This window comes from Oncorhynchus kisutch, linkage group LG15, assembly GCF_002021735.2.
Source record: "Oncorhynchus kisutch isolate 150728-3 linkage group LG15, Okis_V2, whole genome shotgun sequence".
In the NCBI taxonomy this organism is placed as follows: Eukaryota; Metazoa; Chordata; class Actinopteri; order Salmoniformes; family Salmonidae; genus Oncorhynchus; species Oncorhynchus kisutch.
In genome coordinates this window covers 44,120,631-44,144,717 of record NC_034188.2, presented here as the reverse complement: position 1 = coordinate 44,144,717, position 24,087 = coordinate 44,120,631, and the positions used below count along the sequence as shown (strand labels likewise).

At 45.9% G+C, this 24,087-nt stretch overlaps 1 protein-coding gene across 2 annotated transcripts in view; it reads left to right on the top strand.

Moving 5' to 3' along the window:
- The window catches only part of LOC109905334 (ecto-NOX disulfide-thiol exchanger 2-like), a 256,082-nt gene that overhangs the window by 72,604 nt on the left and 159,391 nt on the right, over positions 1-24,087 (top strand). For both annotated transcript variants that reach the window (XM_020502640.2, XM_020502641.2), the window contains exon 2: positions 19,715-19,858. In XM_020502640.2, the coding sequence (XP_020358229.1) occupies positions 19,715-19,858 (144 nt within the window). The remainder of the gene's footprint in view (positions 1-19,714; positions 19,859-24,087) is intronic.

Here is a 24,087-nt window from a genome sequence, read left to right as displayed (position 1 = left end):
TTCATGTGGAAAGCCCTGATGGCACAGAGAGAGAACGGGATGGTTGGTTCTCATTGTGATGGAAATGTGGTTAAATAAAGAACACAAAACAGAGAGAGTGAAACAGGAAGGAGAGACTGAGAGGAAAAAAAGAGAGGGAGAGAAGTAAACAGATTGGAGAAGGGCCTGATGTGGAGAGGTTCTATCAAGCTCTCTCTAAAAGAAACGGGGGTAGAAGGCGCATCATTTGAACAGAGTGAGACCTTTAAAATCCCCCTGTAAACACATTAAGGATGATTTTGTGTTGTGGAGAAGAGCTAGAGAAACTTCCATAAAAATGCTGCTACCCATAATTGTATGAGGGTGTCGGAGTCCATTGGTAACTTTCTGAGCCCCCGATGCAGATCGGAAAGAGAGAAATACATAGATGGAGAGAAAGAGAGCTTTCTATTTCCATGCTGAAAGAATGCCTGATCAGTCACACTCACTTCACGGCTCCAAGTGATGTGATCTACGTGTTTCACTACTTCACCAGTCTGTACTTACTTAAACTCAACTTATGGCCATCAAAAATGTATGTGATGCAACACATAGGCCTGCTGTACTTCCATTTTCAGGTGTTGAGCAGAAGTTCAGCAAATCACTTTACCACAGGTTTTCAGGACTTCAACAGTATGGGGTTGTGGTTTGTATTTTGTTTGTAGCTTGTCCCTGTATGTCCTGCTTACAGCTGCGGTCACTTGCTTGTCCCGAGCACTTAAAAACACACAAAGATGAATAGTAATACCTAATTCTTCATATGGTTGGAAGCCAGTGACCAATTCTCCACCTCAGCTCATCCTCCGTACCCTCAAATACGTTTTTGTTTCAAAGACCATATAAGGCCTCCTTTCACCATAACATAAGCTTTGGGCATGAGCGTTCACACGCGTACAACTGCTTTTAATCAATAACCATAGCAGAGTGGAAATTCTCTAGAAATGATTCTAGTAAATGATGCACATGAACACACACACATCAAGTAATTGAAGGATATAAGGGATCTGATGGTGTCCTGCGATATATGTCTGTCTTCTGAGCCCCGTGTGTTTCTACTCAGGGGTTGCAACCGGTTCAGGGAATAGAACTGAAAACGGAACTAAACAGAAACGGAACCGAAAACGAAAGTGATCCATACTGTTCCGGAACAAAACCGTTATATTAAATGCATGGAAAACCTGTCCCACAAAAAATGCAACAGAGTGCCTGTGCAAAGCCCTCACTCTGTCACTCAGAAATGTATTCCAGCATCTGCCTGCAAGCTGAAAATCTTTGCCAGTGCATGTTTAGACTATCTGATAAGGAGAGAGGTTTTTAATTAGCTAGCGAAGAATGGATAAACTTTTTCAATTATCGTTAATGATACTATAGGCCTAGTTATTCTGGTGGCGCTCTGAACACACAAGCTTGTTTGCTAGCTAGCTCAAAGAACATTTAAGCTGCTCCTCCTAGGTATAATTGTGGACCTAATAATTGTGGACCTAATTCAGATAATGCATGTCAACAAAATGCCTAGCGCTTTAAGCCTGTTCCTCAACCCTCTCTCGCTCTCTCCACACATAGGCTACACTTTCTGTCCATCACGCATGCAAACAACAAGCTTTCCTGCTCTAAGTGCACTGATTGGGGAAGTAATTTAATGAACTAAATGTAAAAAACTGTTCACAGGTCGAAAAAGGAACAAAAAGGAACGATATAAATGGATACTTATTTGGGGTTTCGAACCAGTTCAGAACTTTATTTTAACTGTTGGAATTCATTTAGGTTCCAACCCGTTTCTACTGCAGAGCAGATATGGACTCTCTGTTAAAGACAAGTTTGCTATTCTCCATCTTCAGAGATTCCGTTTTCTGACTACAACAAGGCCTAGCAAAACAAGTGTAAAACGAGAGAAGTGATACATTTTTCATGAGCATAGGCCTTGTCTCTCCCAGACCCTGTTCTGAATTATAAATAACACAAATCCAATTTTGGAACAGGAAATCACTGATATATTAGGGTCGGAACACAAATTAACGTGTTTGTTTCCTGGGATTTTGGGGCAATATTCACATTGTTATTGTTTCCATAATTTATCAGCCTCTACTCTCCTTATTGCTTTATCCTGTGGAAGACGCTATCGGTCAGAAAAGTAGAAGGACTGGTTTTGGAAAAGGATTGTCTGCTTGTAGCTGTTGGACGGATTGGCCCATTTCTATATCGGCGCCTGCACTCACTTTAGATAATTTAATATAATTATATTAAGAGTGTGTGTCTTAGGTTCTTAACTAATGGTGGTCTTTGTGTTTTAATCCTGTCGTTGTTACTCTCAGGACAGAAATATGCTGGGGTGGAAATTAAACTTCTGGATTAGTTTGGAGATGCTACCTAGTGTCCTCACTGTCTTAAGACCAGTGGCTTCAATTATAAACTGTGCATACGTACAGCACCCCAAAATGTGCATGCACCAGTTTTCATGCAAAAGTGAGCATTTTTTGTATTTTTATATTTGAGTTGAGAGGGCTCACATCCCCACAAACTTTAGACTATAAGTACGCACATCTGCTGTAGGTTGAAATATTGTATTGCAAGCTGGCAAGTAAACATTTTGTGCAAATTATGACTCGCTTATTCATTAAAACTGAAAACAAAAATGCAGCCATTTGCCGTAGTGAAAAGAGTAAAAACCTATGCATTTTATTTTTAGAATCTAAAATAGTTAGACATAGGAATCTATTTCCTATTTATTTTATTTTCCTAACCATTACAGAATACTTTCTTCACCTTTTCTGGCTGTGATTGGTGCATATTCCCGAAATAGCCATACAACAAATTACCATGTGCATCTCTCATTTAATTGTACCTATAGCCAAATCACTCTGAGAGAGTTCTAGAGTACCTCCAGAAAGTATTCAGACCGCTTAACTTTTTCCAAATTTTGTTACAATACAGCCTTTAAAAAAAATACATTTTAGAAAAAGAATGCTCAGCAATCTACACACAATACCCCATAATGACACAGCTAAAACAACCTAATTGGAGTCCACCTGTGGTAAATTTCAATTGATTAGACATTATTTGGAAAAGCACACACCTGTCTATATAAGGTCACACGGTTGACAGTGAATGTCAGACAAAAACCAAGCCATCAGGTCGAAGGAATTGTCCAGAGAGCTCTGAGACAGGATTGTGTCGATGCACAGATCTGGGGAATGGTACCAAAACATTTCTGCAGCATTGAAGGTCCCCAAGAACACAGTGGCCTCCATCATTCTTAAATGGAAGAAGTGTGGAACCACCAATACTCTTCCTAGAGCTGGCTTCCCAGGCAAGCTGAGCAATTGGGGGAGAAGGGACTTGGTCAGGGAGGTGACCAAGAAACCGATGGTCACTCTGACAGAGCTCCAGAGTTGCTCTGTGGAGATGGGAGAACCTTCCAGAAGGACAACCGTCTCTGCAGCATTCTACCAATCAGGCCTTTATAGTAAAGTCGCCAGACGGAAGCCACTCCTCAGTCAAATGCACATGACAGCACCTAAAGGACTAAAAGGCACCTAAAGGACTCTCAGACAATGAGAAATAGTCTGATGAAACCAAGATTGAACTCTTTGGTCTGAATGCCTAGCGTCACATCTGGAGGAAACCTGGCCCTTCTGGGAGGATGTTTTTCAGTGGCAGGGACTGGGAGACTATTCAAGATCGAGGGAAAGATGGAGCAAAGTACGTAGACATCCTTGATGAAAACCTGCTGCAGAGTGCTCCAGACCTCCGACTGGGGAGAAGGTTCACATTCCAACAGGACAATAACCCTAAGCATACAACCACGACAAAGCAGAAGTGGCTTCTTGAGTGGTCCTTGAGTGGCCCAGCCAGAGCTTGAGAGGATCTGCAGAAAAGAATGGGAGAAACCGCTAATACAGGTGTGCCAAGCTTGTAAGCGTCATATCCAAGAAAACTCAATACTGTTATCGCTGCCAAAGGTGCTTCAACAAAGTACTGAGTAAATGCTCTGAATACTTATGTAAATGTGATATTTCAGTGGTTTACTTTTTATAAATTAGCAAACATTTCTAAAAAACTGTTTTTGCTTTGTCACTATGGGGTATTGTGTGTAGTAGATTGATGAGGGGTGAAAAAACAATTTAAGCAATTTTAGAATAAGGCTGTAAATGTAACAAAATGTGGAAAAAGTCATGTGGTCTGAATATTTTCCCGAATGTATTTAAGGTTTTTCAATCCCATAGGCAGTATGGTTTATAATATTCAGTCAGATTTAACAGGTGAACAGTTGATATGTGATGTTGCAGTAGGCCTATGCTACTGTAAGTAGGCCTACTGTAATAATGAAAAAAAAAGTAGCATGGCCTAGACAATCCAGCATATTTGGGTTGGGGGAAAAGTCGATGCAAAACATTGCTGAATTTAAATTTTCTGCTGACAGCTCCACAACAATTTCAAAAACTGACACAGTCCTTTGCTAGATACAACATAAATTACTGCAAAAGATTATAACATTCTGCCAACTACAGTAAATTGACAGTATGGGTAGGCTACAGTATTGCTGTTCAATATGAGCGTGACATCATTGCCTAGTTTTAATCTCAGAGCCTATACCAAAGCAGGAGATAGAAACACAATAATTTATTGATAAACTAAAGATTGAACCACAATTCATATTTTGCATAGATGTGTGGGTTGTAGCATTTCGTCTACTTTTAAATTGTTTCGAATACACAATCAATCTTGCTATACTTTTAGTTTGAGAAAATCACTGCCAAATATTCTGCTCGCAGCTATACAGAAATGTGATCAAATTTGCCATTGCTCTTTCATATAGAAACTGATGTAACCTATTTCGAATAGTCCCAAATTATACATAAAATAAAATACATTATTGTCACCATAAATGGTGAATGGAGGGCGTTTTCCAAATGGAGTTATAATGCTTGTTCACATGAACACAATTTAAGGACAGGTCTAATTTATAATGGGAAACATGTGTACATGGCGTGTGGCAAGTTCAGAAATCTCTATGTTTTTGCCTGTGCAGTTTAAAAAAATGGCGCACACAGACAATTCATTTGAAACACACCGGTTATAAATTGGTCCCCTGAACAGAAAGACACAACAATCTGTAGATTCTGACATACAGTTGAAGTCGGAAGTTTACATACACTTAGGTTGGACTGTTTACATTTCACTGTATCACAATTCCAGTGGGTCAGAAGTTTACATACAAGCTGACTGTGCCTTTAAACAGCTTGGAAAATGCCATAAAATGATGTCATGGCTTTAGAAGCTTCTGATAGGCTAATTGACATCATTTGAGTCAATTGGAGGCGTACCTGTGGATGTATTTCAAGGCCTACCTTCAAACTCAGTGCCTCATTGCTTGACATCATGGGAAAATCTACTGTCACTTGTAGGGGTCTCTAATGTGTGTCCTTGAAGAAGTGAAACAACGTTAAAAGGGGATAATTATTATTCTTTAGTTTGTTGAACTCCTGACTGTTAAATAGGGAACATTTGTTTTACTTATGGTTGAATATAGTTGTATTTCCACAGTCTTTGGGGGTCTTGCCTGTTTTTATTTAGTTTAGACTTCCCCAATGGAAGTCAAACACTGTATGGTTGTCACGCCCTGTTCTTAGTATTTTGTGTTTTCTTTATTATTTTGGTTAGGCCAGGGTGTGACATGGGTTTATTATGTGGTGTGTTTTGTCTTGTTTTTTTTGTAGGTATTGGGATTGTGATATAGTAGGGTTGTCTAGAAAAGTCTATGGTTGCCTGAATTGGTTCTCAATCAGAGGCAGGTGTTTATCGTTGTCTCTGATTGGGAACCATATTTAGGCAGCCATATTCTTTGAGTGTTTCGTGGGTGATTGTTCCTGTCTCTGTGTTAGTTTGCACCAGATAGGCTCAGTCACTTTGGTTTTTCTTTTTTCCTGGTTTTGGAAGAGAATGTGAGCCGGGTGCGCCATTTTCCTTGCGGAGATGGTGCAAAATCCACCAACACGGTCGGTCCCTGGGATTGGGCTGGCCAACACGATTTGGTTTTACTTTTGTTAGTTTAAATGTAAGGGGTTTAAGGGATTTTGTTAAGAGGAGGGCGGTTTTTAGTTATTTGGAGGGTGTGGGGTTTGATTTTTGTTTTTCACAGGAGGTTCACCTGGGGGATGGAGGGGATGTTAGTAGGTTTAAGAGGGAGTGGGACAAGGGGGAGTCGGTGGTAGGGATTTTGTGTGGGCACAGGGAGGTAAAAGTGGAGGGTTCTTTTGTGGTGATGCAGGGGAGGGTTATAGGGGTGGATGTCACGATAAGGGATTGTAAATTTAGATTAGTGGTGGTGTATGGGCCACAGGTGGTGGCAGACAGGAGGGAGATGGTGGACTGTCTGGCGCCCCTGTGTGTCACAAATAGGAAATTAGTGATAGGGCGGATTTTAATACAGATTTAGGATTAGGGGGGGATAGCAGTGCAGGCGCCATCACCGGGCTAATGGCTTGCCATGGTCTGGTTGATGATGGCCTGCACACTACTCCGAAATTGGCCGGTCCTACATGGCGCAACTCCAGGGGGGTTGTGCGGAGGCTCGACTATATTTTTGTACCCAGGTCTTTGGGTAAGTTGTCTAGGCGGCTGTTGCCTGTTTTCTTTTCGGATCACGATGGGGTGCTCCTGCAGGTGGGGTCGCCAGTCTGCCTCTTTGGTAGGGGGTACTGGAAGTTAGATCGGGATGTGCTGGAGGAGCAGGTTTTTGTTGACGGGTTTTTTGGTTTCTTTTGGAGGCATGAAGGCCTCCGGTCCATGTGTGAGGGGGTGTTAGAGTAGTGGGAATTAGTTAAGGTGAGGATTAGGACTTTTATAATAGGGTATTGCCAGAGGAAAAAAAGGGAGGAGAGGAGGGAGATTGATCGTATCCAAAGGTTAATTGAACTCGAGTACGAGGCAGGCAACCTCGGCGAGTCGTTTGACTGGGAGAGATCCGCAACCCTAAAGGCGCAGCTCAGGGAGTTGCAGGAGCGGAAGGCTCGAGCTTTCCTGGAGCGTGCGCATAGTGGCTTTCTAGAACACAATGAGACTTGTTCTGCTATGTTCTTTAAGTCGGTTAGGGCCAGACAGAGTAGGAAGGTAATGCATGGCGTTAGGGAAGAAAATGGTAGTATAGTTAGAGAACCAGAGGATATGGTCAGGGTAACAACTCATCATTTCCAAGGTTTATTTAAGGAAAGGGAAATAGATGTAGAGCAGGGAAATGTGTTTTTAGAACACTTGTCCAGGCGGTTGCCGGAGGACATTAGAGAAGTGATGGAGGCCCAGAAGTGATGGAGGCCCAGATCCAAGCTGGTGATCCAAGATGGCGTAGCAGTTGGACGTCTTGTCGTGTCCCTTGTATATATCGTATATATAGTTTTTTTACATATTTTTCTTCCGGACCCACGACCGGTCTATCGATGTCACCGCATGAAGAGGCATAAACAGACTCACCCCATCGCAACGCCCCCCAAAGGCAAACTTTCTAGCCCTTGCTATCTCCTTGCTTGCTAATTCGGCCTGCTAACTGCTAGCTTGTTTAGCCCCGGTCCGCTAACTGCTACCTTGTTTAGCCCCGGTCCGATAACTGCTACCTTGTTTAGCCCCGGCCTACTAACTGTTAGCTTGTTAGCACAGGCCTGCTAACCGTCTGAATCGCCGCGTCCCAAACACTCACTGGACCCATATTTACTTTCAATCTCTTTTCGATTTTTTATTTGTTTATACCTTCCGGTAACCTGCCTCACCCAATGTGATATGGAATCGCTATTATTTTTTATTTTCAGAACACACTCAAGAACCTCCAGCAGCTAACTAGCTACAAGCTATTTAGTCATTGTTAGCCACTGCTAGCGGCTTTTACCTTACCCTCTGCACAGCCAGCCAGTTTCTTTTTTTTTACCTGGATAATACTCGCCAGTCCAGCTTCCCTGCCCCATCCACCGCTGCCCCCTGGACACTGATCACTTGGCTACATAGCTGATGCATGCTGGACTGTCCATTAATCACCGTACTCCATTCTGCTTGTTTATGTTTTATCTGTCGGCCCCAGCCGCACTCAGGCTCTGTGTGTAGTTAATCCGACCCTCCCTGCCTAGTCAACGCCATTTTACCTGCTGTTGTTGTGCTAGCGGATTAGCTGTTGTCTCACCTACTGTTTTAGCTACTGTTTTAGCTAGCTCTCCCAATTCAACACCTGTGATTACTTTATGCCTCGCTGTATGTCTCTCTCAAATGTCAATATGCCTTGTATACTGTTGTTCAGGTTAGTTATCATTGTTTTAGTTTACAATGGAGCCCCTAGTTCCACTCTTCATACCCCTGATACCTCCTTTGTCCCACCTCCCACACATGCGGTGACCTCACCCATTACAACCAGCATATCCAGAGATACAACCTCTCTCATCATCACCCAGTGCCTGGGCTTACCTCCGCTGTACCCGCACCCCACCATACCCCTGTCTGCGCATTATGCCCTGAATATATTCTGTCATGCCCAGAAATCTGCTCCTTTTATTCTCTGTCCCCAACGCTCTAGGCGACCAGTTTTGATAGCCTTTAGCCGCACCCTCATTCTACTCCTCCTCTGTTCCGCGGGTGACGTGGAGGTAAACCCAGACCCTGCATGTCCCCAGGCACCCTCATTTGTTGACTTCTGTGATCGAAAAAGCCTTGGTTTCATGCATGTCAACATCAGAAGCCTCCTCCCTAAGTTTGTTTTACTCACTGCTTTAGCACACTCTGCTAACCCTGATGTCCTTGCCGTGTCTGAATCCTGGCTCAGGAAGGCCACCCAAAATTCGGGGATTTCCATACCCAACTATAACATTTTCCGTCAAGATAGAACTGCCAAAGGGGGAGGAGTTAGCCTGCAAAGTAATCAAATCAAATCAAAATCAAATTTATTTGTCACATACACATGGTTAGCAGATGTTAATGCGAGTGTAGCGAAATGCTTGTGCTTCTAGTTCCGACAATGCAGTAATAACGAACAAGTAATCTAACTAACAATTCCAAAAAAAAAAAAACTACTGTCTTGTACACAGTGTAAGGGGATAAAGAATATGTACATAAGGATATATGAATGAGTGATGGTACAGAGCAGCATAGGCAAGATACAGTAGATGATATCGTGTACAGTATATACATATGAGATGAGTATGTAAACCAAGTGGCATAGTTAAAGTGGCTAGTGATACATGTATTACATAAGGATGCAGTCGATGATATAGAGTACAGTATCTACGTATGCATATGAGATGAATAATGTAGGGTAAGTAACATTATATAAGGTAGCATTGTTTAAAGTGGCTAGTGATATATTTACATCATTTCCCATCAATTCCCATGATTAAAGTGGCTGGAATAGAGTCAGTGGCATTGACAGTGTGTTGGCAGTAGCCACTCAATGTTAGTGGTGGCTGTTTAACAGTCTGATGGCCTTGAGATAGAAGCTGTTTTTCAGTCTCTCGGTCCCAGCTTTGATGCACCTGTACTGACCTCGCCTTCTGGATGACAGCGGGGTGAACAGGCAGTGGCTCGGGTGGTTTATGTCCTTGATGATCTTTTATGGCCTTCCTGTAGCATCGGGTGGTGTAGGTGTCCTGGAGGGCAGGTAGTTTGCCCCCGGTGATGCGTTGTGCAGACCTCACTACCCTCTGGAGAGCCTTACGGTTGAGGGCGGTGCAGTTGCCATACCAGGCGGTGATACAGCCCGCCAGGATGCTCTCGATTGTGCATCTGTAGAAGTTTGTGAGTGCTTTTGGTGACAAGCCGAATTTCTTCAGCCTCCTGAGGTTGAAGAGGCGCTGCTGCGCCTTCTTCACGATGCTGTCTGTGTGAGTGGACCAATTCAGTTTGTCTGTGATGTGTATGCCGAGGAACTTAAAACTTGCTACCCTCTCCACTACTGTTCCATCGATGTGGATGGGGGGGGTGTTCCCTCTGCTGTTTCCTGAAGTCCACAATCATCTCCTTAGTTTTGTTGACGTTGAGTGTGAGGTTATTTTCCTGACACCACACTCCGAGGGCCCTCACCTCCTCCCTGTAGGCCGTCTCGTCGTTGTTGGTAATCAAGCCTACCACTGTTGTGTCGTCCGCAAACTTGATGATTGAGTTGGAGGCGTGCGTGGCCACGCAGTCGTGGGTGAACAGGGAGTACAGGAGAGGGCTCAGAACGCACCCTTGTGGGGCCCCAGTGTTGAGGATCAGCGGGGAGGAGATGTTGTTGCCTACCCTCACCACCTGGGGGCGGCCCGTCAGGAAGTCCAGTACCCAGTTGCACAGGGCGGGGTCGAGACCCAGGGTCTCGAGCTTGATGACGAGCTTGGAGGGTACTATGGTGTTGAATGCCGAGCTGTAGTCGATGAACAGCATTCTCACATAGGTATTCCTCTTGTCCAGATGGGTTAGGGCAGTGTGCAGTGTGGTTGAGATTGCATCGTCTGTGGACCTATTTGGGCGGTAAGCAAATTGGAGTGGGTCAAGGGTGTCAGGTAGGGTGGAGGTGATATGGTCCTTGACTAGTCTCTCAAAGCACTTCATGATGACGGATGTGAGTGCTACGGGGCGGTAGTCGTTTAGCTCAGTTACCTTAGCTTTCTTGGGAACAGGAACAATGGTGGCCCTCTTGAAGCATGTGGGAACAGCAGACTGGTATAGTGATTGGTTGAATATGTCCGTAAACACACCGGCCAGCTGGTCTGCGCATGCTCTGAGGGCGCGGCTGGGGATGCCGTCTGGGCCTGCAGCCTTGCGAGGGTTAACACGTTTAAATGTCTTACTCACTTCGGCTGCAGTGAAGGAGAGACCGCATGTTTTCGTTGCAGGCCGTGTCAGTGGCACTGTATTGTCCTCAAAGCGGGCAAAAAAGTTGTTTAGTCTGCCTGGGAGCAAGACATCCTGGTCCGTGACTGGGCTGGGTTTCTTCCTGTAGTCCGTGATTGACTGTAGACCCTGCCACATGCCTCTTGTGTCTGAGCCGTTGAATTGAGATTCTACTTTGTCTCTGTACTGGCGCTTAGCTTGTTTGATAGCCTTGCGGAGGGAATAGCTGCACTGTTTGTATTCAGTCATGTTACCAGACACCTTGCCCTGATTAAAAGCAGTGGTTCGCGCCTTCAGTTCCACACGAATGCTGCCATCAATCCACGGTTTCTGGTTGGGGAATGTTTTAATCGTTGCTATGGGAACGACATCTTCAACGCACGTTCTAATGAACTCGCACACCGAATCAGCGTATTCGTCAATGTTGTTGGCTGACGCAATACGAAACATCTCCCAGTCCACGTGATGGAAGCAGTCTTGGAGTGTGGAGTCAGCTTGGTCGGACCAGCGTTGGACAGACCTCAGCGTGGGAGCTTCTTGTTTTAGTTTCTGTCTGTAGGCAGGGATCAACAAAATGGAGTCGTGGTCAGCTTTTCCGAAAGGGGGGCGGGGCAGGGCCTTATATGCGTCGCGGAAGTTAGAGTAACAATGATCCAGGGTCTTTCCACCCCTGGTTGCGCAATCGATATGCTGATAAAATTTAGGGAGTCTTGTTTTCAGATTAGCCTTGTTAAAATCCCCAGCTACAATGAATGCAGCCTCCGGATAAATCGTTTCCAGTTTGCAGAGAGTTAAATAAAGTTCGTTCAGAGCCATCGATGTGTCTACTTGGGGGGGGATATATACGGCTGTGATTATAATCGAAGAGAATTCTCTTGGTAGATAATGCGGTCTACATTTGATTGTGAGGAATTCTAAATCAGGTGAACAGAAGGATTTGAGTTCCTGTATGTTTCTTTCATCACACCATGTCACGTTGGCCATAAGGCATACGCCCCCGCCCCTCTTCTTACCAGAAAGATGTTAGTTTCTGTCCGCGCGATGCGTGGAGAAACCCGCTGGCTGCACCGCTTCGGATTGCGTCTCACCAGTGAGCCACGTTTCCGTGAAACAGAGAACGTTACAGTCTCTGATGTCCCTCTGGAATGCTACCCTTGCTCGGATTTCATCAACCTTGTTGTCAAGAGACTGGACATTGGCAAGAAGAATGCTAGGGAGTGGTGCACGATGTGCCCGTCTCCGGAGTCTGACCAGAAGACCGCTTCGTTTCCCTCTTTTTCTGAGTCGTTTTTTTGGGTCGCTGCATGGGAACCATCCCGTGGCGCTGGTTGTAAGGCAGAACACAGGATCCGCATCGCGAAAAACATATTCTTGGTCGAACTGGTGGTGAGTTGACGCTGATCTTATATTCAGTAGTTCTTCTCGGCTGTATGTGATGAAACCTAAGATGACCTGGGGTACTAGTGTAAGAAATAACACGTAAAAAAACAAAAAACTGCATAGTTTCCTAGGAACGCGAAGCGAGGCGGCCATCTCATACTTTCCAGGTCCATACCCAAACAGTTCGAACTACTAATTTTGAAAATTACTCTCTCCAGAAATAAGTCTCACTGTTGCCGCCTGCTACCGACCCCCCTCAGCTCCCAGCTGTGCCCTGGACACCATTTGTGAATTGATCGCCCCCCATCTAGCTTCAGAGTTTGTTCTGTTAGGTGACCTAAACTGGGATATGCTTAACACCTCGGCAGTCCTACAATCTAAGCTAGATGCCCTCAATCTCACACAAATCATCAAGGAACCCACCAGGTACAAACTTAAAGCTGTAAACAAGGGCACCCTCATAGACGTCATCCTGACCAACTGGCCCTCCAAATACACCTCCGCTGTCTTCAACCAGGATCTCAGCGATCACTGCCTCATTGCCTGTATCCGCTACGGAGCCGCAGTCAAACGACCACCCCTCATCACTGTCAAACGCTCCCTAAAACACTTCTGTGAGCAGGCCTTTCTAATCGACCTGGCCCGGGTATGCTGGAAGGACATTGACCTCATCCCGTCAGTTGAGGATGTCTGGTCATTCTTTAAAAGTAACTTCCTCACCATTTTAGATAAGCATGCTCCGTTCAAAAAATGCAGAACTAAGAACAGATACAGCCCTTGGTTCACTCCAGACCTGACTGCCCTCGACCAGCACAAAAATATCCTGTGGCGGACTGCAATAGCATCGAATAGTCCCCGCGATATGCAACTGTTCAGGGAAGTCAGGAACCAATACACGCAGTCAGTCAGGAAAGCTAAGGCCAGCTTCTTCAGGCAGAAGTTTGCATCCTGTAGCTCCAACTCCAAAAAGTTCTGGGACACTGTGAAGTCCATGGAGAACAAGAGCACCTCCTCCCAGCTGCCCACTGCACTGAGGCTAGGTAACACGGTCACCACCGATAAATCCATGATTATCGAAAACTTCAACAAGCATTTCTCAACAGCTGGCCATGCCTTCCGCTTGGCTACTCCAACCTCAGCCAACAGCTCCGCCCCCCCCCCCCCGCAGCTACTCGCCCAAGCCTCTCCAGGTTCTCCTTACCCAAATCCAGATAGCAGATGTTCTGAAAGAGCTGCAAAACTTGGACCCGTACAAATCAGCTGGGCTTGACAATCTGGACCCTCTATTTCTGAAACTATCCGCCGCCATTGTCGCAACCCCTATTACCAGCCTGTTCAAACTCTTTTTCATATCGTCTGAGATCCCCAGGGATTGGAAAGCTGCCGCAGTCATCCCCCTCTTCAAAGGGGGAGACACCCTGGACCCAAACTGTTACAGACCTATATCCATCCTTCCCTGCCTATCTAAGCTAAGCCAAGTCAACAAACAGGTCACTGACCATCTCGAATCCCACCGTACCTTCTCCGCTGTGCAATCTGGTTTCCGAGCCGGTCACGGGTGCACCTCAGCCACGCTCAAGGTACTAAACGATATCATAACCGTCATCGATAAAAGACAGTACTGTGCAGCCGTCTTCATCGACCTTGCCAAGGCTTTCGACTCTGTCAATCACCATATTCTTATCGGCAGACTCAGTCTTTCGGATGACTGCCTTGCCTGGTTCACCAATTACTTTGCAGACAGAGTTCAGTGTGTCAAATCGGAGGGCATGCTGTCCGGTCCTCTGGCAGTCTCTATGGGGGTGCCACAGGGTTCAATCCTCGGGCCGACTCTTTTCTCTGTATATATCAATGATGTTGCTCTTGCTGCGGGCGATTCCCTGATCCACCTCTACGCAGACGACACCATTCCATATACTTCCGGCCCGTCCTTAGACACTGTGCTATCTAACCTCCAAACGAGCTTCAATGCCATACAACACTCCTTCCGGGGCCTCCAACTGCTCTTAAACGCTAGTAAAACCAAATGCATGCTTTTCAACCGTTCGCTGCCTGCACACGCCTGACCAGCATCACCACCCTGGATGGTTCCGACCTTGAATATGTGGACATCTATAAGTACCTAGGTGTCTGGCTAGACTCATATCAACATCTCCAATCGAAAATCAAATCAAGAGCCGGCTTTCTATTCCGCAACAAAGCCTCCTTCACACACGCCGCCAAACTTACCCTAGTAAAACTGACTATCCTACCGATCCTCGACTTCGGCGATGTCATCTACAAATTGCTTCCAACACTCTACTCAGCAAACTGGATGCAGTTTATCACAGTGCCATCTGTTTTGTCACTAAAGCAACTTATACCACCCACCACTGCGACTTGTATGCTCTAGTCGGCTGGCACTCGCTACATATTCGTCGCCAGACCCACTGGCTCCAGGTCATCTACAAGTCCATGCTAGGTAAAGCTCCGCCTTATCTCAGTTCACTGGTCACGATGGCAACACCCATCCGTAGCACGCGCTCCAGCAGGTGTATCTCACTGATCATCCCTAAAGCCAACACCTCATTTGGCCACCTTTCGTTCCAGTTCTCTGCTGCCTGTGACTGGAACGAATTGCAAAAATCGCTGAAGTTGGAGACTTTTATCTCCCTCACCAACTTCAAACATCTGCTATCTGAGCAGTTAACCGATCGCTGCAGCTGTACATAGTCTATCGGTAAATAGCCCTCCCATTTTTACCTACCTCATCCCCATACTGTTTTTATTTATTTACTTTTCTGCTCTTTTGCACACCAATATCTCTACATGTACATGACCATCTGATCATGTATCACTCCAGTGTTATTAATCTGCAAAATTGTAATTATTCGCCTACCTCCTCATGCCTTTTGCACACAATGTATATAGACTCCCCTTTTTTTCTACTGTGTTATTGACTTGTTAATTGTTTACTCCATGTGTAACTCTGTGTTGTCTGTTCACACTGCTATGCTTTATCTTGGCCAGGTCGCAGTTGCAAATGAGAACTTGTTCTCTAGCCTACCTGGTTAAATAAAGGTGAAATAGAAATAAAATAAATAAAACTAGTAGAGTTTGAGAGCGCTCTTAGGAGGATGGGAAAAGGGAAGGTGCCTGGGATGGATGGGCTGCCGGCTGAGTTTTATCTCAAGTTTTGGGGTATACGTGGACCAGTGGTCCTCGAAGTCTTGAAGGCCATCCTTGAGACGGGGGTCCCGGGGGGATCAATGGCTGTTGGTGTGCTGTCACTTTTATATAAGAAGGGGGAAGTAACAGACCTTGGCAACTGGCGGCCGTTGACCATGCTGTGTGTAGATTACAAGCTAGTTGCAAAGGTTTTAGCAGACCGGTTGCGCACAGCCCTTCCCTACGTCGTCCATGAGGATCAGACGTGCGGGGTAGAGGGCCGCTCTATTCGATGGAACCTACAGTTAATCAGGGACTCCATCGCTTGGGTTGAAGATAGAGGACTGCCTTTAATGGTAGCAGCGCTAGATCGCGTGAATAGATCCTTTTTATTCAGAGTGTTAGGTCGATTAGGAGTTCATAGGATGGATTCGTACATTATATGTCGGAGTGGGGTGCCGAGTTAGTGTAAATAGTCACTTGGGTGACGTTTTTGACCTCTCATCTGGGGTCAGGCAGGGGTGCCCACTCTCGGCTCTCCTCTTCGTTCTGTACATGGAGCCTCTGGGGGCTTCCATTAGGGCAGACACAGGGGTGGAAGGCTTGTTGATCCCTGGAAGTGGTGGGCTGCGTGTTAAGATGACGCAGTACGCCGACGACACTTCCTTGCTGCTGTGCAAGGACTCGTGCCTGACAGGGTCCCTTGCCATCTTTGGGGATTTCACCCGAGCGTCGGGAGCGTTTCTGAACCATGCAAAGTCTCCCGTCAAGTTTTTCGGAAGATGGCGCGGTAGAACGGATGTGCCGGGGGGGTTATCTCTCTGTGAGGGGGCCCTGAGGATTCTCGTGGTCCATTTTGAGACCTCCGGCTCAGTGACGCTAAACTGGAACATGCGTATCGCAGTGGTACAGAGGAAGCTAGCAATGTGGAAGGCTAGGTATTTGTCTTTTATGGGCAAAGTCCTGGTCCTAAAGGTGGATGTGTTGCTGTCTCTTTTGTATTTGGCGTACATCTACCCATTGCCGGCTTGTCTGAGGAGGCCTCTAGTGAGGCTTGTGTTTCAGTTCATGTGGAGTGGCAGGTGCGAGTGGGTCGCCAGGGTACGCATGCTCTGTCCCATCGGGGAGGGAGGTAGGGGGGTACCATATTTCCCCCTCAAGCTGGACGCAATTTTTGTTTCTTTCTTGTTAACGGAGCTTGCTCATCCAGTGATACACCCGTCCGGTTACCTCCTGCGGGTGTTCTTCTCGTATCAGGCGAGAAGCGTAATGGTGTGGTCTAACGCGGGTCCTCGGGCGGAACAGCTGCCGTGGCACTTTGGTCATGCGGCCAAGTGGCTGCGTGCGCACCCTGAGGTTGATGTTGCCCGAGTAGGTTTAGATCACAGGCACCTGTACGAGGAGGTCAGAAAGGCAGGGAGTTTGGCGCCTGTAGTGGGCATGTCGGAAGTGGTCTGGGAGGAAGTGCAGGCGCGGGGTCTGGACAACAGGCTCAAGGACCTGAATTGGTTGAGCCTCCATAAGTGCTTGCCGGTACGTTCCATCATGTACCGGTATAGTTTGGTGTAATCCCCCACCTGTCCAAGATCCTCTTGTGGCAGGGAGGAGACTGTGCGCCATGTCTTTTGGGACTGTGCCTTTGCCGGAGTAGTATGGGCTAGGGCACGGGTGTTAGGTTTGGTAAGAGGGGATTTTGTATTGACGTCAGGTTAGAGAGAGGTGTAGGGAGAGCGAGAGGGACGGCTAGGGACAGGTTTCTGCTCTGGCTTCTCACAAGTCTCTTTAAACGGGGGCTGTGGGAAGCCAGGCAGAACATGGTGAAGACAGGGAGAGATTGGGGGGTGGAAGGGATAGTGAGGAGGGTGGAAGGAGATTTGAGGGGGAGGATGAAGAGGGAGGAGAGGAAGTGGGGGCAGCATGCTGCCCGGGAGAGGTGGAAGGGGGGTTTAGGGCTGGGTGTCATTTAGATTTGTAAGGGGATAGATTAGGGACGGGGAGATAGGGAAAGGTAGTTTGTAGGATGACTGGGAGGGAAGATGCTCCCCTGAGGTTTTGTTTGTGGTTTTTGTTTAGTTAAATTAAAATACCATTATTGGAGTATGAATGAAAATTATGAGTTGTAAAGAATGAATGGTATTGAAAAAAAATATATAGGCTGTTTCGGTTTTCGCGCTACGTTTCTTGTTTTGTATTATTCGTGTTTATTCGTTATTAAACATGTATCAAAATTACAACGCTGCATTTTGGTCCGATCTTTGCTACACCTCTTCAGAGGAGGATATAGAAGAAAACAATAACAGAATCACCCACCACAACAGGACCAAGCGTTCTGGTGTCAGGCAGTGGCAGCAGGAGCAACAAAGTCTGGATTATATGACTTGGGAGGAAATAGACAGGTGGGCGGTCGACCCAGGGAGAGTGCCGGAGCCCGCCTGGGATTCGCTGGAGCAGTGCGAAGAGGGTAATAGGAGAATGGAGTTGGAGAGATGAACTCGGCAGTGTGGAAGGAAGCCCAAAAATGTATTGGGGGGAGGCACAGGGAGAGTGTGGCAGTCAGGAGTCAGACCTGAGCCAACTCCCCCTGTTTATCGTAAGGAGCCAAGGAGGAAACCAGAGCCGGTGTTGGAGGTGAGCGAAGCAGAGACTGTGAAGGAGTTAATGGGGAAATTGGAGGAGAGAGTTATGAGGGAGTTGCTTTGTTGGTGCATCAGGCACGGAATTCGCCCGACGGAGCGTGTCTGGGAGCGCCTGTTTAGCGCTGCCAGAGCCTTCCTCCTCTACAGCGCTGCTGGAGTCTCCTGCCTGTTCAGAGCTGCCAGTCTGCTAGGAGCTGCCAGTCTGCTAGGAGCTGCCAGTCTGCATGGAGCAGCCAGAGCTGCCAGTCTGCATGGAGCAGCCAGAGCTGTCAGTCTGCATGGAGCAGCCAGAGATGTCAGTCTGCATGGAGCAGCCAGAGCCGGCAGTCTGCATGGAGCAGCCAGAGATGTCAGTCTGCATGGAGCAGCCAGAGCTGTCAGTCTGCATGGAGCAGCCAGAGCTGTCAGTCTGCATGGAGAAGCCAGAGCTGTCAGTCTGAATGGAGCAGCCAGAGCTGTCAGTCTGCATGGAGCAGCCAAAGCTGTCAGTCTGCATGGAGCTGCCAAAGCTGTCAGTCTGCATGGAGCTGCCAGTCTGCATGGAGCAGCCAGAGCCGCCAGTCAGCCAGGATCTGCCAGTCAGCCAGGATCCGCCATTCAGCCAGGATCTGCCAGAACCACCAGTCAGCCTGGATCTGCCGGTGCCATTAACCTGCCCGAGCTTCCTCTCAGTGCCGAGCTTCCTCTCAGTGCCGAGCTTCCTCTCAGTGCCGAGCTACCCCTCAGTGCCGAGCTTCCTCTCAGTGCCGAGCTACCCCTCAGTGCCGAGCTACCCCTCAGTGCCGAGCTACCCCAGTCCCAAGCTGTCCCTCAGTCCGGAGCTGCCCCTCAGTCCAGTGGGGCCCTTGTTTAGGGTTACTAAGCCAAGGTCGGTGGCGAGGGTTGCAAATCTAAGGACACGATACAAGGGGAGTAAGACTTTGTTGGAGTGGGGTCCACGTCCCGCGCCGGAGCCGCCACCGTGGACAGACGTCCACCCGGACCCTCCCCTATGGGTTTAGGTGTGCGTCCGGAAGTCCGCACCTTGCGGGGGGTTCTGTCACGCCCTGTTCTTAGTATTTTGTGTTTTCTTTATTATTTTGGTTAGGCCAGGGTGTGACATGGGTTTATTATGTGGTGTGTTTTTTTTTTTTTTTTTTTTGTAGGTATTGGGATTGTGATATAGTAGGGTTGTCTAGAAAAGTCTATGGTTGCCTGAAGTGGTTCTCAATCAGAGACAGGTGTTTATCGTTGTCTCTGATTGGGAACCATATTTAGGCAGCCTTATTCTTTGAGTGTTTCGTGGGTGATTGTTACTGTCTCTGTGTTAGTTTGCACCAGTATAGGCTGTTTCGGTTTTCGCGTTACGTTTCTTGTTTTGTATTGTTCGTGTTTATTCGTTATTAAACATGTATCAAAATTACCACGCTGCATTTTGGTCCGATCCTTGCTACACCTCTTCAGAGGAGGATATAGAAGAAAACCGTAACAATGGTATACATTTCTCTCCTTGTGCCCTCTCCTTCACATACCGTCTTAAATAGTTTGTAGCCAACATGTACTCTGCACTGAATTGGATATATTGTGAATGAGTTACACAATCGTATCTATAATTGATGGCCCATCAGGTCTAACATGGCTGCTTGTTGTGTTTCTGTCGTGGTTTGTAGAGCTATGGTCCATCTGGTTTAACATGGCTGCTTGGTGTGTTTCAGGACTGAATCCGCTATCCCTTGACCCTTCCTCCAACAACGAGCCCCTGCAGTTCAGCAACTCCAACGGGCCACTGGTGTCAGACTGTCCTCTGGAAAACGGAGCTGAGAACCGCAATAAGAGGAAGAGACCCAGCCTACCTCCAGGTACAATAAACTATGATAATTGACGAGGTGTACTTCAGTAGTACCAATACATTTTATACTGTGAGCCTGTGACTGGGGGAGTAATTTAACGTGAGGTAGAGACTTGGTAGAGGCGCTTTCATGTTTTCCATCCTGAGGGGCTTATTGCCAGTTAGTCCTGTGGAGGTCAGGGCCATCTGTCTAAAGCCACAGGATTCTGCGCTGCTATGATTGCAGCTCTCACACCTTAGGCTGGCTGCTACCATGCCACAGCACCTGCCAATCAAAGCACAGAAGTGCCTTCAGCTTTCTCTCACGGAGTGAGTGACCTGTCGCACGGAAAACAATGTTCGGTGTGTGTGTGTGCGCGCGTGCCCTCATTCGCTTGTTGACTTCTCATTACTAAATTACACTTCATTTTAAATCTGTGACTGTGTGCATTCTAATTAAGGAACGCATCTCTAATTAATGGCATTATGACAAGTAGAATGAAGAGGGCCTTAAGACAGAGGTGTTGCTGTATGTGCTCTGCTGTCTTGAATGACCTTAATTAGTCGGGATTAATTGTCAGTGTTATGAACCACTCTTTTTACCATTTGTCTTTGTGCACAATTTTAAACAAATGACCTTAGTGAGTTTGAGTTCTCACTCATTCATGTCTGTTCATTTAATCTCATTATTATGTGTCATTACCAACTCAGAACTAGACCTGAAGACCTTGAGTAGGTTTAGATTGCAGGTACAACGGACATGTTAGATGTGTACGTAATAGACATTGAGTGTTTATGCAGAACAATGTTGCAATGTCGATTAACATATGCACTGAAATTGAGTAGAGCCACAGAGCAAATACCCTGAGTAGAATGAATACACTTCAATTATCTTTTATTTTACCTTTATTTTACCAGGTTAGTCTCATTGAGATTAACACTCTTTTACGAGAGCTGGCCAAAATAGCAGCACACAAAGTTGTAGACATTTGCAATTTAAAATGCAAAGCAAAAAAGTTTAAAAACATTTTCACTCTTGCCTCAGTATATGCTCTTTAGTGTGCTGCATGTTTAGGTCTTAATTGTGTAATTCATAGACCGGTTGACCCGACCATAGAAATATAATTTATTTCTATGGACTGGACATTGTGAGTCCCCATAAATTGGTGATTTTGAAGTGGTGAGTTTATCCGAAGTTCACTTACAAAGAATCAGATGTTATGGTTATGTATCCAAGGTCTAACAGACCTTGAAGACCTCCGTTGGATTTCAGTGGGATTTCAGTGGGTGTACTGTATAGGCTATAGGCCTATTGAGTGAGTGAATAACAGATAGTGTTAGTATTGTCCTGTGTGTGTGTGTGTGTATATATGTGTATATATATATATATATATATATATATATATATATATATATATATATATATATATATATATATATATATATACCCAAACCACAGAGAGAGATACAATATCAGCTCACATTAAGTACTGGTCATAGTGAAAACCTGTGTGAATGGCCGTTCCCGAATACCGGTAATTGCGTTCTAAATAGTAGGCTGATTGGCTATGCTAAAAATAGAATGTTAAACCTGTCTGACTGTTTGAGTACAGCCAGTCAGAGATTTGGATCAAAGACTCTGCACACAAATCTAAGATGACCACTAATTCTATTACAGAATCTTAGCAGTAGAGAGAGTCATAGATGGAGAGTGACTAATCAGAGTATGGTGTTTTTAAGAACAGACTTATCACACTAAAACCTTTAGACAGCAGTCACACCTCACTGAACCTTAGAAGTGGCTCTATGTGCCCCTGCTTAGCAACAGAACATTAAATAATGATGACATACAATTAACAACCGCTCTAGTCTCCAACAGCCTTTCATAACATTGGCATTATGTATATTATTGCGGTGTGACATGATTCTGCTCTCTGATGGAAAACCTGCACAATGGTGACAATCTGGAGCATCTGGAGCTGGGTATAATTTAGTGGCGTTAATGTTCACTAGCATCATGAGACACAGTCAAGTCTTCCAGCTCTCTGAGGAGAGAAGATGCAGCTCGGAAAAGTGACCAGCCATGTGGGTTTACAGTCGTTAATGGCAATTCATTAGACCTAGAAACACATACATTCAGGAACACTGTTCCTTTGGTGATGGGGGGGAGGGAGGGGGGTGTGGTGATCATTTAGGGAGCAAGAAGTTCCCAAGACTCAAACAGTGTTGATAACAGAATGTTTACTCCATGTGTTGGTTTAAACCACGAAACTTCTAAATGGCTCAAACAGGCAGCAGAATGGCTATCTCAGAGCGCTAATGGGGGTCCATTTGACTTAACAGATACTGCAACTGTTTAGCAAAGTAAATGAATAATGAAGTCTTTAGTTTGAATGGCTTTGCCACTGTATTAGTAGCCACAGCTAGAAAGAAAACTGAATTCATGTCCATTCAACACCTTGTAATTAATGTAATTTAACCAAATACTTTTAGTTGTTATGATGACGATATTAATAAGTCAGCCCTCGAAACGTCTGGAAAGTTAAAGTGCAAAGGGGAGTCTGCCCACTCAGCACTTTGTTAGAGAATACCCAGTACAGCGTTGGCTTATTGTGACCTATTTAGGAAGGTATAAAAGGAAATGCAGTGAATGACGTATTGTGTCTTTGCCTTGGGCCAGGTAGAATGGAGTCACTGAATATTTCAGCACATTAGCTTGCTTTCATTAGCAAACACGCTAAGATTAGTTTACAGTCCTCCATACACGCACCATGACTATTCTTCATGCTGTCTTTTATATAACCAACCAGCCCACAAAAGACCAAAATAACATACTTATATTGTATAGCTGTTGGGGATGCAGAGGATAAGCTAGAATGGTGTTGGTTAATTGTGAAGCATTCTTTTCATACAATCAAAATGAACAGTAGTTCATTGCATTTATTGTAGCTGGGGATTTTAACAAAGCAAATTTGAGAACAAGCCTACCTAAATTCTATCAGCATATTGATTGCACTACGCACATGGGCAATACCCTCGACCACTACTACTCTAACTTCTGCGATGCATGCAAAGCCCTCCCAGACCCTTCCTTCGGCAAGTCCTACCACAACGCCATCTTGCTCCTACCGTCTTATAGGCAGAAACTCAAACAGGATGTACAAGTGACGAGAACCATTCAATGCTGGTCTAACCAATCGGAATCCACGCGTCAAGATTGTTTTGATCATGCGGACTGGGATATGTTCCGGTCAGGCTCAGAGAATAACATTGACCCATACGCTGACTCGGTGAGTGAATTTAAAAAGAAGTGCATTGAAGATTGTACCCGCTGTGACTATTAAAACCTACCCTAACCAGAAACCGCAGATGGATGGCGGCATTCGCGCAAAACTGAATGCGCGAACCACCGCATATAACCAAGGGAAGAGATCTGGGAATATGGATCAATATGATCAATGTAGTTATTCCCTCCGCAAGGCAATCAAACAAGCAAAATGCCGCTATAGGGACAAAGCGGAGTTGCAATTCAACGGCACAGACATGAGACATATGTGGCAGGGTCTACAGGGAATCACAGACTACAAAAACAAAATCAGCCATGTCACGGACACTGACTTCACGCTTCCAGACAAACTAAACACCTTCTTTGCCCGCTTTGATAATAATACAGTGCCACCGTCGCGGCCCCCACCTCCTTCTCCGTGGCCGATGTGAGTAAAACATTAACATTTCTAACCCTCGCAAGGCTACTGGCCCAGACAGCATCCCTAGCCGCATCCTCAGAGCATGCGCAAATCAGCTGGCTGGTATGTTTATGGAGAAATTTAATCACTCCCTATCCCAGTCTGCTGTCCCCACATGCTTCAAGATGGCCACCATTGTTCCTGTACCCAAGAAGGCAAATATAACTGAACTAAATGACTACCGCCCCGTAGCACTCACTTGAAGTGCTTTGAGAGGCTAGTCAAGGATCATATCACCTCTACCTTACCTGACACCCTAGGCCCACTTCAGTTTGCATACCGCCCTAACAGGTCCACAGAGATGCAATCGCCATCACACTACACACTACCCTATACCATCTGGACAAGAGACAAGAGAATACATATGTAAGAATGCTGTTCATTGACTACACCTCAGCATTCAACACCATAGTACCCTCCAAGCTCGTCATCAAGCTGTAGGCCCTGGGCCTCAACCCCGCCCTATGCAATTGGGTCCTGGACTTTCTGATGGGTCAACACCTCCACCTCGATG